This window comes from Microcaecilia unicolor, unplaced genomic scaffold (assembly GCF_901765095.1).
Source record: "Microcaecilia unicolor unplaced genomic scaffold, aMicUni1.1, whole genome shotgun sequence".
In the NCBI taxonomy this organism is placed as follows: Eukaryota; Metazoa; Chordata; class Amphibia; order Gymnophiona; family Siphonopidae; genus Microcaecilia; species Microcaecilia unicolor.
Window position 1 is genome coordinate 46654 of NW_021963017.1, and position 15614 is coordinate 62267.

General features: G+C 42.6%; 1 protein-coding gene across 2 annotated transcripts in view; it reads right to left on the reverse strand.

The window, feature by feature from the left end:
- LOC115458757 (centromere protein J-like) overlaps window positions 1–15614 on the reverse strand; it is a 170513-nt gene that overhangs the window by 37961 nt on the left and 116938 nt on the right. For both annotated transcript variants that reach the window (XM_030188570.1, XM_030188569.1), the window contains exon 12: window positions 14742–14843. In XM_030188570.1, coding sequence (XP_030044430.1) covers window positions 14742–14843 — 102 coding nt within the window. The remainder of the gene's footprint in view (window positions 1–14741; window positions 14844–15614) is intronic.

The following is a 15614-nucleotide window of genomic DNA, read 5'->3' on the forward strand; positions in this document are numbered from 1 at the left end:
ATTGCCCCCCCCCCCCCCAGGCTCTCTCCCCGGCTATAGCCAGCTCTGCAATTTGGGGTTGGGGGGGCGCACAGAGGTGGACTTGGGAGAGAGCCTGTTAAACATTTACCAGCACACCACTGGAAACATCCATCCCCTCTCTCCTCCCCCTCTACCCCTTACCTCAGTATACAACTCCTGGTGGGCCAACCTATCCTCTACCACTCACATATTGAAACATCATAAGCAATTTAACAGTAAACTTTACTTAAGTAAGCTTTCCACATCAACAGAAAATGCTTTTTCATTTTTGGGGAGCCTCTGGCATCTCTTGCTTCCCAACTTGCAAGAAGATGTAGATGATTCCTCCAGTGCCAATATGCTGGAGGAACAGATGATTGTCCAATACTGTAGTATACATTTCCATGCCACTAGACACATTTTTCAAAATATAAGTGTTCCCCCCTTGTCTTTACCCCTAAAGGAACCCGGCTTATCTAAAAGCAATTGTTCTACTGAGCCTAGAACTCCACATCCCAAAGTGAAAGCCATATACCTCACCATTTTAGCCCAAAATGTCTGTGTCACTGGACAACTCCAACTTATATTTCAGACAGAGGGAATTGCAATCCACCCAATAGATACAGCTGTTTTTGGGTCAGATAAGCCCTATGAAACACCGGATAACATTCCTGAAACCATGCTCCCATTACTAACGCTGATATAACCCTGATGTTTATCATCCCCTTACCCCATCCCATACCCATCTGAACTGATTCCTTGGCCAAAAGAGTTAATATAGTGTTGAACCTGGCAATAAGAGTACCTATTTCCCCACTTCACCCCTATACAGTGCAAGAGGTCCTCAAAAGACAGGAGATTGCCATCTTCAGTCAAAAGGTGTTCCAATAAAATTTAATTTAATTTGCCATTTGTAACCCACTTTACTGACAAGTTCTAAGCAGTTTACACTTAAATTCAGCATTTAAAATGATACCCTTCCTTTCCCAGTCCGCAAAAGCAATGAAAAAATATTATAGGGGACATAGAAGACCTTTTCCAAATCAAGGGGAGTAAACTAACTCTTCAAAAGCATCCAGTCTCTAATGTGTCACAATAAGCAAGCAAGCTTAATTGTACATCTTAAAAGTTTGATATCCCCAGTCCTCCTTGCCACCAACTACCCAACATGTAACGGAACTTCAGTTTGGGTTTCTTGCCTAACCAGCAAACTTAACAACGGATAGAGATGCCTCACAACTTTCTGCAAAAGCCTCAAAGGGAATGTCTGCATTAAATACAACCACTTAAAATAATGTATATCATAGAGGCCATGAAAAGGTGCAAACCATACATATTTCTAGTTTTTAATTTAATATAGCTATTTTGCTGGGAGCAGACTTAAGAGGTGCAAGAGAGCTATAAAAATTTGCTTTTTCTGAAAGCTACCCTTCCAAGGCTGTGGTTTGACATTTGGCTTATGCTATGCTAACTTGTGGTACGTTGCTGGTCAGCAACTAAGACAGAGACTCCTAAGACTAAGGACATCTGCTGTATCCAGATCAACCATCAAAAGGAGAAGTAAGTGGGTGTGAGCAAAATTATAGCCTTAGCAAGAGAGTGGGGGTACTAACAGAGTAACTTTACCCATTATGTAATGAAAACGTATACGCATGACAGGCCCTGACTGCCAATATAATAAGGAAATAAATTATAGAATTTGATGAAACAAGTTGGAACATGTTTCATAACAGGAAGCAGAATATTCTGGAAAGATGCATATTCATTAGGTAGGATGCGTAATTATAATTAAGATAATAAGGAAAGGAAGAGAAAAGTATTTAAGAGGAAACAAAACTGAGGATGGCGAGCCTCAGTGTGTCCACTAGCAGCTGGACATACTGACAGCTCCAAGGAAAACCTCTGTTTTTATTTGCTACATATTATACTGTATTGGGAGTTTATTTGTTACTATTTCAATAATTACTGATTGGCTTCTTTGACAATTTGAATAAACATTTATTATGTCTAATACTTATTTAGTAGCCAGAGTTTTTCTTGCCTGGGGGAGTAAAGATTTACTCAAGGGTCCAACCCCCCAGGAGACCTCCAGAAGGTTACTTCTGTCTCAGAGGCAAGACAGAAAGTGAAGATTTGGCACCCAATGTGGGGCAGACAGGTGCATTGCCTCAGGTGGGTGATCGCCATCCTCAAGGTAACTTTGTGGGCGAACGTCCCCAGTCAGTCCTTTAACTGACAAGAGGGGTTTATGGGTTCAGATAAGTAAAAGGTTAAGCATTGTGAAAGTAAAAGGTTGAGTATTGTGAAAAGGTTAATGCTGTTGTTGTTGAGAATTCCGGCCGAAGACGCTTGGTAAATGAAATATTATGAAGGAAAAGGAAAATTGAAGGGAAGCGTGACGTATTTTTTATATTTCTGTCTTTCTCGGGTAAGTGTGATATATATTATGTTTGGTATAAGTACATGTAATTATTTGCATTTTTGTTATCAAATTGTCAATTAGAAGTTTATCAGTATGACTTCCCCATTAGAGACTGTTTGTGTAGCAAATCCAGAGGAACAGAAAGATTATAAAGTACAGTGAGAAACAGGTTAAGCTAAGTGAAAAGGATCTTTTCTTTCAATGAAATGACAGGTAGTGTGTTGCCTAGTGATTTGTTGCTCAAGAAACTTGAAAAGCTAAACTCATTACTAGAACATCTGAAAGTGTTTAACTTGTGGAAGTAGCAGTCTGATAAACTAATGGGAAATAAACTTCCCCCTTTACAGTCCTTCAGTAAACAGTGCTTCCTCAAAGCCAGGATTATACCCTGCTCTGACAGAAGTACCAAAAGTTGCTGAAGGTTACAAGCCTATTATGCTTGATGACAATACATCTGCTTCCCCAAAATTATCTACACAGCTAGCCCAGTAGGAAGTCTGCAACAGGGACTGATCACTTCACCTCCAGCTAAGGGAAGTACGGGCTCTGATCCAGCTTCAGCTGTCCCTTGGCTGAGTTCAGTAGCCCCATGAAAAAATAAAAGTTGCTTTTGGTTACTAATTACCCTCCAAACCTCCTCCTCCATTTGAGCTTGCGCTGAAACCTGCACTTTAGCCGTACTGAAAAAGATTAAATTACCTTTTCCCCTATACACTTCCATGTCACTGTTTCCTTTGTGTATATGGTTTTTAGATAACAATTTTTTTCCTGATAAGCTTGCTAAACAGATGATGTTTGTTTTTACAAGACTGATAGAAAAACATGTAGTTCCCCACCATCTCTTTTATAGGGAGCTTTTAGTTTTAAAACTAGACTAACAGGCTAAAAGAATTAATATACACTAAGCAGTTTCCTAAAAACAAATCTTGAGTAGAGAGGTGTGGTAGCCGTGTTAGTCCACTTTTAAAGGTAATCAATAGAAATAAAACAAAATAAAACATGAAAAAGAAAATAAGATGATACCTTTTTTATTGGACATAACTTAGTACATTTCTTGATTAGCTTTCGAAGGTTGCCCTTCCTCGTCAGATCGGAAGTAAGCAAATCTTGGTAGATGGCAATATATATAAGTGAGACATCAAAGCATTTCAGTGACAATCTAACAGTCATTCACAAAGGAAAAACATTCAACATAAAGGAATCCTTCACATGCTCATCTTCCAATGTGGTATACATCATCCAGTGTAAAAAATGTGACCAAGGATGCTATATTGGAGAAACAAGCCAGATGCTAAAAACAAGATTTAACTTACATAGACATCACATGAAAAACGCCATTGCCAGCCAGGATGCCACACCTGTGGGGCAACACTTTACAAAAACAGAACACTGTACTAGTGATTTCATAGTAAGAATCCTGAAAGGTAACTTTAAAACAATACAGGAACTTAAGACCTTTGAAGTCAGAATGATTAAATATTTTGACACCCACCAGACAGGACTTAACAGAGATCTGGACTTTCTAGCCCATTATAAGCCATAAAATTGCAAATTGTACTGCTTTGTTTGTCACTCTCCTGTCTCCATGCATATCCCCCTGTCTCACCCATCCACCTCCATCCCCACCCTGTTAGATTGTCACTGAAATGCTTTGATGTCTACCAAGATTTGCAAATGTCATCTTCCCAGAGACCCATGTACACTCTAAATAGAATTTTATATTGGATATCCTGAAGCTGTAGGGGTATTTACCTGAGATCTCAACTTTGCTGGTCTTGGCCTATACAAGCCAGAACCATTCTTATAACAATATGGATTCTACAGCCTGTGACCTGAATGCATCTGTAACTATCAGAATCCAGCTTTCTTCCAAAGGAAAATTACTGCTAAGCATTGCAAGATTACTTCATCCAAGGACATAAGTAATGCCACACTGGGAAAAGACCAAGGGTCCATCGAGCCCAGCATCCTATCCACGACAGCGGCCAATCCAGGCTAAGGGCACCTGGCAAGCTTCCCAAACGTACAAACATTCTACACATGTTATTCCTGGAACTGTGGGTTTTTCCCAAGTCCATTTAGTAGCGGTTTATGGACTTATCCTTTAGGAAACCATCTAACCCCTTTTAAAACTCTGCCAAGCTAACCGCCTTCACCACGTCCTCCGGCAACGAATTCCAGAGTTTAATTACGCGTTGGGTGAAGAAAGATTTTCTCCGATTTGTTTTAAATTTACTACACTGTAGTTTCATCGCATGCCCCCTAGTCCTACTATTTTTGGAAAGCGTGAACAGACGCTTCCCATCCACCTGTTCCACTCCACTCATTATTTTATATACCTCTATCATGTCTCCCCTCAGCCGTCTCTTCTCCAAGCTGAAAAGCCCTAGCCTCCTTAGTCTTTCTTCATAGGGAAGTCGTCCCATCCCCGCTATCATTTTAGTCGCCCTTTGCTGCACCTTTTCTAGTTCCACCATATAGTAACATAGTTGATGACAGCAGAAAAAGACCTGCACGGTCCACCCAGTCTGCCCAACAAGATAAACTCACAGACGCCATTTTTTGTGTATACCTTACCTTGATTTGTACCTGTCTTTTTCAGGACACAGACCGTATAAGTCTGCCCAGCACTATCCCCACCTCCCACCACTGGCTCTGGCACAGACCGTATAAGTCTGCCCAGCACTATCCCCACCTCCCAACCACCAGCCCTGTCTCCCACCACCGGCTAAGCTTCTGGGGATCCCTTCCTTCTGAGGAGGATTCCTTTATGTTTATCCCACGCATGTTTGAATTCCGTTACCGTTTTCCTCTCCACCACCTCCCGCGGGAGGGCATTCCAAGCAGCCATCACTCTTTCCGTGAAAAAATACTTCCTGACATTTTTCTTGAGTCTGCCCCCCTTCAATCTCATTTCATGTCCTCTAGTTCTACCGCCTTCCCCTCTCCGGAAAAGGTTTGTTTGCAGATTAATACCTTTCAAATATTTGAACGTCTGTATCATATCACCCCTGTTTCTCCTTTCCTCCAGGGTATACATGTTCAGGTCGACAAGTCTCTCCTCATAAATTCTTTCAAGTTTTTTATCTTTCTTGAGATGCGGCGACCAGAATTGAACACAATACTCAAGGTGCGGTTGCACCATGGAGCGTATAACGGCATTATAACATCCTCACACCTGTTTTCCATACCTTTCCTAATAATACCCAACATTCTATTCGCTTTCCGAGCCGCAGCAGCACACTGAGCAGAAGGTTTCAGTGTATTATCGACGACGACACCTAGATCCCTTTCCTGGTCCGTAACTCCTAACGTGGAACCTTGCATGACGTAGCTATAATTCGGGTTCTTTTTTCCCACATGCATCACCTTGCACTTGCTCACATTAAACGTCATCTGCCCAGTCTTGTAAGGTCCTTCTGTAATTTTTCACAATCCTGTCGCGAGTTAACGACTTTGAATAACTTTGTGTCATCAGCAAATTTAATTACCTCGCTAGTTACTCCCATCTCTAAATCATTTATAAATATATTAAAAAGCAGCGGTCCTAGCACAGACCCCTGAGGAACCCCACTAACTACCCTTCTCCATTGTGAATACTGCCCATTTAACCCCACTCTCTGTTTCCTATCCTTCAACCAGTTTTTAATCCACAATAGGACTTTTCCTCCTATCCCATGACCCTCCAATTTCCTCTGTAGCCTTTCATGAGGTACCTTGTCAAATGCCTTTTGAAAATCCAGATACACAATATCAGCCGGCTCCCCTTTGTCCACGTTTGTTTACTCCGTCAAAGAATTGAAGTAAATTGGTCAGGCAAGATTTCCCCACACAAAAGCCGTGCTGACTCGGTCTCAGTAATCCATATCCTTGGATGTGCTCTGTAATTTTGTTTTTAATAATAGCCTCTACCATTTTCCCCGGCACCGACGTCAGACTCACCGGTCTATAATTTCGCACATCTCCCCTGGAACCTTTTTTAAAAATCGGCGTTACATTGGCCACCCTCCAATCTTCCACGCTCGATTTTAAGGATAAATTGCATATCACTAGCTCCACAAGCTCATTTTTCAGTTCTATCAGTACTCTAGGATGAATACCATCCGGTCCAGAAGATTTGCTACTCTTCAATTTGCTGAACTGCCCCATTACATCCTCCAGGTTTACCATGAAGTCAGTAAGTTTCTCTGACTCGTCCGCTTGAAATATCATTTCCGACACCGGCATCCCACCCAAATCTTTCTCGGTGAAGACCGAAGCAAAAAATTCTTTCAATCTCTCCGCTACATCTTTGTCTTCCTTGATCACCCCTTTTACCCTTTCTTTGTTGCACTCTAGCCCCATTATCTCCTGGGAACATTGGAGGAGAGAGAGACATGGCTCCAGGAGTATGGCGATCAGACAGGGAGTTTGCATGCCATTGAACAAAGGCTCGCTTCTTGACCATGAAGCTGGCTGGACATTATGTCATCATATGTGATTGGTACACAGGTATCATCTGACCCTGGGATACCAAAAAGTTTGACTGAAGAAAGTTCAGTTGGAGGGAGAACACGAGAAGACAAACACCGGAGGATTTGCAGGTGAACAGAACGCTTGGAAGAGCCAGAGGCTGATTTTCCTAACACCAGTGAACTGCGTGCCTTGTAACCAACTGAAAAGGCCTGCTCAGCTACAACATCAGGCCTTATCTAAGACTGTACCATTTGCATCCAGAATTCAACTCTCGGACCGTATTCCTGGACTGGGGGGCTCGCTGAGGTTTTCAGCGAGTCAGAGGAAAAATCCGCTTCTCTACCATTGGGAGTCTGTGACAGACGGCAAGGTGAGATAACAGGATATATTACCTATGGTCACGGGGATAATTAGTCCTTACTTTGTCTGAGACAGATAGGTTTACGTCGGGACTTCTGGTCTGTGTATTCGGGTAATTACTGTATTTTGAATAAGACGTGTAGTAAGTTCTTATAAAAATTATTAGGATTTCAGGATTGTACTGGGTTGTGTAATCACTCCTTTAGTTAGTTCGTTAGGATAATCATGTTGTATTATCTATTCTGGTGATAATCTATTTTTATAGCAAGTTATTGTTGTATTTTGCTTGGTATTTTGCTTCAGTACTGTTTATATATATATTTTTCTTTACATAATAAATAATAATATATTCTATCTGTGGCATGGTTTCTTTTACAACAGCTAGCTTGTCATTCGGGCTATAGAGTTACACCTCCCTAGACACGAGTTATAGTATTGCTATCTGGTAATGTTCTCTGATATATAAGTACCTCTAGCATGCCTACAAAGCACAGTGTTTGCAGTAATCAGGGATAATCTCAAATGCCCCCTGTAAAAGATCCTGGGAAATCTCTTCCCCCAGATCATCGCTCCAAATCTTAGTCAACTGTTCCAGATGAGGAGCCAGCCTATTATCCCCGATTAGGTGATACCATCAGGTCAATATGTTTAAAAAGGTAGGAATGCTCAAAAATGTTTGCTTCAGTTGGGTAAAGTGCAGTGGGGAACCCACATTGCACACCACAGAAAAATAGTAATCTCTCTCCTGGAAAAAAATGAAAAAAGTGTGTTTGGAAGGTTCCACGCTCGCTTGATTTGGTCAAAACAGGGGAAGTGAGAGCCAGAGGTCAATATTCCATCCTCATTCTTCTTGATCTTTCCGCTGCTTTTGACACTGTCGATCACAGCATACTTCTCGATACCCTGTCCTCACTTGGATTCCAGGGCTCTGTCCTTTCCTGGTTCTCTTCCTACCTCTCCCTCCGCACCTTTAGTGTTCACTCTGCTGGATCCTCTTCTACTTCTATCCCTCTGCCTGTCGGCATACCTCAGGGTTCTGTTCTTGGTCCCCTCCTCTTTTCTATCTACACTTCTTCCCTTGGTTCATTAATCTCATCCCATGGCTTTTCCTACCATCTCTATGCTGATGACTCCCAAATCTACCTTTCTACCCCTGATATCTCACCTTGCATCCAAACCAAAGTTTCAGCGTGCTTGTCTGACATTGCTGCCTGGATGTCTCAACGCCACCTGAAATTAAATATAACCAAAACCGAGCTTCTCATTTTCCCCCCCAAACCCACCTCCCGCTCCCCCCGTTTTCTATTTCTGTTGATGGCTCTCTCATTCTCCCTGTCTCCTCAGCTCGAAACCTTGGGGTCATCTTTGACTCTTCTCTCTCCTTCTCTGCTCATATCCAGCAGACCGCCAAGACCTGTCGTTTCTTTCTTTACAACATCCGTAAAATCCGCCCCTTTCTTTCCGAGCACTCTACCAGAACCCTCATCCACACCCTTGTCACCTCTCGTTTAGACTACTGCAATCTGCTTCTTGCTGGCCTCCCACTTAGTCACCTCTCCCCTCTCCAGTCGGTTCAAAACTCTGCTGCCCGTCTCATCTTCCGCCAGGGTCGCTTTACTCATACTACCCCTCTCCTCAAGACCCTTCACTGGCTCCCTATCCGTTTTCGCATCCTGTTCAAACTTCTTCTACTAACCTATAAATGTATTCACTCTGCTGCTCCCCAGTATCTCTCCACACTCGTCCTTCCCTACACCCCTTCCGTGCACTCCGCTCCATGGATAAATCCTTCTTATCTGTTCCCTTCTCCACTACTGCCAACTCCAGACTTTGCGCCTTCTGTCTCGCTGCACCCTACGCCTGGAATAAACTTCCTGAGCCCCTACGTCTTGCCCCATCCTTGGCCACCTTTAAATCTAGACTGAAAGCCCACCTCTTTAACATTGCTTTTGACTCGTAACCACTTGTAACCACTCGCCTCCACCTACCCTCCTCTCTTCCTTCCCGTTCACATTAATTGATTTGATTACTTTATTTATTTTTTGTCTATTAGATTGTAAGCTCTTTGAGCAGGGACTGTCTTTCTTCTATGTTTGTGCAGCGCTGCGTATGCCTTGTAGCGCTATAGAAATGCTAAATAGTAGTAGTAGTAGTAGCCACCCAGTTCAGTCAGATGCCCTAGATATTGGCAGCCACCCTGTAACCACTGCCAAAATGCACCCTACCCAATACCGGCTGGGAAGTCAGGATTGTTTACCAAGGGTAAAAACGGATTCCCCTCCACCCGATATTAATCCTTCGCCACCTCCACATCTTGCCCAACGCTAAAATAAACTGATTTCTACCCAAGTGGCCCAACTTACGATTCAGCCATCTGTGCAAGACCAAGAACACATTGAAAGGGGCACAACAAGTCTGCTAGAATCTAGAAAGAGAATAATGTGGGGGTGTAGTGTGCAATTCATGGCTCCAGCACATTAAGGAAGCTGCACTGTAAAGTCTGAGATCTGGAAGCCACACTCCTCCTTTAGTTCTGTTATGTGTCAGTTTAGATATGGCAATGCGAGGCCGCTTGGAGTGCCAGAGAAAAGAGCTAATGACACTGTGCTAGAGCTCCTCCTCTCTCCTAGTCACCCACAGGGGTAGCATTTGGAGCGGACATAACAGTTTAGGAAGGAGAACCATTTTAGTAAAGGCTACTTGACCCAAAAAATTCACTAGAAAATCATTCCATTGCACACACAGCAGACATATTGTCTCCAGTCTCTATATTTTTTCCTGTACATCCAGTCAAAGTCAGCACTCAAATAAACCCCCAAATATTTAATCCCTGTATGCACCCATGCCAGAGGGAAGTCTCCACGGGATGCACACGTGCACAGGTTTGTAATAGGAAGGTCCTCAGATTTCCCAAAGTTAATTCGCAAGCCTGAGAAGTCCCCAAAGTCACATATGATCCGCATAATAATTGGGAGCATGACGTCACATTATTCATAAGTAATAGCATGTCGTCAGCTAACAGATTTACACGATATGCTCCCCCATACGGATGCCCTCCAACCCAGACCCCTGCTGAATCCGAGCAGCCAGACGTTCCAGAGAAAGAGGGTAAAGAGTGCAACCCTGCCTTGTGCCCGTATCCAGAGAGATAGGATCCATAAGGACGTCATTAATAAGAAGTTGAACTGTGGGTTTGCTGTACAACACTCTTACCCATTCCAGAAAGGCCCCAGAGATGCCAAACCATTGAAGGACCCAAAACAGGTAATGCCATACCACTTTGTCAAATGCTTTTTCTGCATACATACTGGATAAAATTGCATCTCCTGATCTTCCTGCCTCCTCCTGGAGTATTTGACAAATCTTTAAGATATTAGCTGACACAGAGGAAGTGACGTCAGCTCCAGGAATGGCGGCTCAGGACTGAAGCTCCGGCCTGGTGGTAGGAGGAAGCGGGCATTGTGAATTTCTGTGCTGTGCTGCGGGGGGGGGGGGGGGGGGGGGGGGAAGGGTGAAAAGTTTTGATATGCTGTGCTCCATGTATAGTTTGCCGGGGGGGGGGGGGGGGGGGAGACAATTTTCCCTATATACAGATTCAGTATTTTGTGGGGACATTGAGTTGGAGGGGATGGAACCTTCAGGAGACGGAAAGTCTGGAAAATCTGTGGCTTTTGTTGAGGAGGGTTCCCAGACCAATATCAGTGATATGTAAATTTCTTAGGGGATATGATCCTAGACCATTTGGTTTTCAGGGGGCCTGGGAGGAAGATTTAAATTGCCGTTTTTCTGATCAGGAGTGGGAAGTTATTTGTGGGAAGGTTCAGAAAGCTTTGGTATGTGTTTTGGTGCAGGAAAATGCATATAAAGTCTTGTCTAAATGGTATTACACACCTGAGAGATTGAAGCAGATGTACCCTTGTTCCTCAGACCTATGCTGGAGGTGTAATTCACAATGGGGTTCATTTATGCACATATGGTGGGCATGCTCCAGGGTGGTGCCCTTCTGGCACGCTGTTATGACAGCGTTAGTAAAATTGATAGGATCGTCTTTGGTATGCAGCCCTTTGGTGTGCCTCTTGGGCTTATATAATGAGGGGGACTCTTGAGAGGAGCGTAAATGGTTGCACTTGGGATTAGCAGCAGCTAGTGCCTTTCAGCACAGTATTGGAAAAGGGCAGACCCCCCCCCCCCCCCCCCGACATTGGGTGACTGGAAATGTAAATTGGGTCAGTCAATACAAATGGAGCAACTAACGGCATACCGCAGGAAGAGGGTATTGCGACATAAGGGTGGATGGGCTTGATTACAACAGCGACTGACATGTATTTAGGATTGTGGAGTACTATAGGAGGGGGCGGGGGAGAGAGAGTGTCCCAAAGAACCAGGGGGCGTTCTTAAGTTGAGTTGGGGATGGTTACAGGGATGGGGAAGGGGATGAGGTATATTAGGGGTGCACGGTTTAGTTGGGGAGTGGAGACTGTTTATGGGACTAGTTTAATATTACGAGTTTTGAAACAGTACATATAGTGGATAAGTTAGTTCCAGATGTAGTAGTTCAGTATTTATGGGCCCCTGCGTAGGCAAATGTGAGTAGGATGTGCTCTTTGCGAAATTGACTGTTGCAGATTTATTATAATAAAAATTTAAAGTGGGAAAAAAAGATATTAGCTGACACAGACCTACCAGGAACAAAGCCAACCTGGTCAGGATGGACAAGGAATGGAAGGAACTTCCCTAGTCCAGCTGCTAAAATCACCGCCAGAATCTTGAGATCTTGGCTAAAAAAGGAAATAGGCCAAAAGGAACCTACCAACTTGGGATCCTTCCCAGGCTTCAGTATCAAGGTGCTGTAAACATGGTTCAAGGTAGAGCCCATGACATGAGAATCCCGAATATCATTATACATATGGGTGGAATGAGAAGATCTTGAAGAATTTTATAAAATTCTGTGCCCAACCCATCTGGTCCTTGGGGCTTTGGCCAATTTTAAAAGTTTAATAACCCCCTGCACTTCCCTCCCATCTGATGGAGCATTAAGAGAAGTCGCTTGTTCCTCCACAAGGCTCAGTAGTTTTAGGTGTCAGAAGAATAACTCGAAGTCTGGACTATAAAAGGACCCGAGTCGTACAAAGAAGTATAAAAACAGGTGAATTCCTTTTGCATGTCGGGTAATGTAGTGCATGTGATGTAACGTTTATCAGATCAGGGTCTCATTAAAGATGCCAATAGTTTACCCATTTAGTTGCCCCACCTATACAGTCTATATTTATAGAGCTTGATGTTGTACAAAGTCCGTGCATCCAATAGACTCTGTAATTCCCTTTTCTTTTCAAAATACGAGATTCGGTTCTGCTCCATAGGCCACAACAGAAATATTTGGGGCAATTTCCGTAGCCTAGCTGCTACTGCTGGTATATCCTGCTCCCTCTTCTTATGAAGTGCCGAGGTGAAGGCAATAACTTTTCCTCCGATAACCACTGTAGCTGCCTCCCAAAATATCCAAGGTCCCACATCCTCCACCCAATTTCTGCCAAATAGTCTAACCAAGCTTTTCTAAGGTATACCTTGAAATCATTGTTCTGATAGAGAGCAGGATTCATTCGCCGCTGCAGAGACCAACAGAAGTTATCTCAGGTAAAGTCAACCCACACTGGGGCGTGATCTGAAACCTCAGCATCACCTATTGCTGTCTGCACCACAGAGCGAAACATTTTACAAGAAACCAAGATGTAATCCAAGTGAGCGTGGACCATGTGGGCGTGAAAGAAAAAATTAAAATCATGTTCCTCCATGCGAAGCAACCTCCAAACATCCAAAACTGCCAACTCTTCAATCAAGTAACATAGTAGATGACGGCAGAAAAAGACCTGCACGGTCCATCCAGTCTGCCCAACAAGACAAACATATGTGTAAACCTTACCTTGATTTGTACCTGCCTTATTCAGGGCACAGACCGTACAAGTCTGCGCAGCAGTACTTCCCGCCTCCTTTGCTTTCATGATCCCCCAAGGGCTGCCTAGGTGGTCTACAGCCTATTAAAGGGTCACTGGTGATGTTAGAATCTCCCCCTATAATAAGTGAGTAATTATCAAACATTGCTAAGCGTGCTCGTATATGAGTGAAAAATTCATGCGTGTAGGTATTAAGGGCGTAAAGGCTGCACAGCACTACCTTGGTCCCCTACAACATCCCTGTCACCACTACAAATCTCCCCTCTGGGTCTTGATAAGAGTTATAGAGTATGAAAGCCAAAGTCTTTTTAATCAATATGGCTAACCCCCATTGTTGATTATTGAATATGGCACAGAAAAGCTCCCCAACCCAGTGCCACCTCAACTTCAAATGTTCCAATTTATTCAAATGTGTTTGCTGCAGTAGCGCTACATCTGTGTGCATTCTCTTCAGGGCTTGTAGTAGCCTGGTATGTTTTAATGGGGAATGTATACCACCCACATTAAGGGATCTCTTACATCTTCTTTGCTTCTCTCTTTTTACAGAAGATGATGTAAGAGATCTGCCTGTACCAGAAATGGTTTTCAAGGGTGATGATGCAGAGGAAATGAAAGAAATCTCGGTGAACCTGGAAGATGTACTGAGCTAAACTGACAAATTAGAGTAGTAATCACCTGGACTGGATGGCATACATCCAAGAGTACTCAAAGCATAGCATTCAAGCATGAAATTGCTGATCTCCTGTTAGTAATATATAACCTGTCATTAAAATCGTCCATAGTACCTGAAGATTGGAAGGAAGCCAATGTGACGCCGATTTTCAAAAAGGGTTCTAGGGGAGTAGACAAACATGGTTTAGTGTGACAGAGTCAGCATGGGTTCAGTCGAGAGAAGTCTTGCCTCACCAATTTGCTTCATTTCTTTGAAGGCGTGAATAAACATGTGGAAAAACGTGACCTGGTTGATATAGTGTACTTAGATTTTCAGAAAGCTTCTGATTAATTTTCTCTGGAGTCTCTCATGAGGAACTTTAAGAGTCAGGGAATAGGGTTAAATGGTCATTTCTCTCAATGGAGGAGAGTGAACAGTGGAGTGCTGCAGGGATCTGTACTAGGACTGGTACTTTTTAACATATTTATAAATAAGGAAATCGGAACGACGAGTGAGGTGATCATGTTTGTAAGGACTTTGGGCTCACACCACATACCTACTTGATAATAAAAAGTGGTGTCTAAATCATTACTAATGGTTATCTGCAACTACTATATTCCTTACTTGCTGCAAAATTTCATGCAATTGTGAGCAACTGCAAAACAAAATGAGGAACTTGGTCATTTACACAAGCTGAGTCTGCATTTATATATACCTGCACAGACTTAATAGCAGGTCACATAACAGACCTTTATAAAATACACAGGTGATTATTCTGCTGAGATGAATACAAATACTGCCAGACTAAGTTTGAATGCTTAAAGTCCACAGTAAAAGAAAAGTTCTAAACCTTTGTTCATAGATTACACTTTTTGTTTAGAAAGCAAATTATTGAACTTACCTTTCCATCAGCATAATTAATTTCTTCTTGAATTTCATCATTTCCTTTAATCCCAGAAATGTAGGTTTTTGGTGGTACAGATAGCTCTTTGGAGGAAATACTCTGAAATCCACAAAAGACTTCTTTAAGAAACCTTTAAAACGTATTAGGGATAGATTACATTTAAAAAATGATATTAAACTAGTAAGCAAAGATTGTTTCTCTGTGACAGATTTTCTCTGAAGATAGGAGAAATCACCAGTGATAGAGATGGGTAATATCTTTGCAAACTGAGCCCTTATACTTTTCTAGGATAAGTTTGGAAACACCTCCAGGTATGCACAGCAGTTGCCATTTCTGCAGTGTGCTTCACTTCAATATGGAAACTGAGAAACATATAGGACCCCTTAGCTAAGAACCATCTTCAATAATCAAAGAGGAAAGCAAGAACTATAAATTTGCCAAAAGCATAATAAACCATTTTTGGTGGATCAGACCTCATTCTCTGTTGTTGTTGGTTTTTTTTTTTTTTTTTTTTGAAAGACAACCCTAAATTATAAAAATATGCCATGGGGGAATAGACTCCCAACAAAACAGGTTTCAGCAGTACATTTCCAAGAGCAAAGATCCTTAGATATTCAGTCTGTTTCAGATAGAAGGCAATGATTTGTTTGCAATCCAAGGTGTACAAGACTTGTTCATTTTATTGCAATGTGGCCTTGGAAAAAATGTTGTAAGGTAACAGTTCATCTCAAATTCAGGCAGGAATTTAAGACATGTGCTGAAGTAACCACTCCACCCTCAGGTACTTTACTCAACAAGATGCCAGCAGCTTGAAGAAAACTTTCATTAACTGTGTCAAACCTCACATAGGTCCCATGAGAATGCACATAG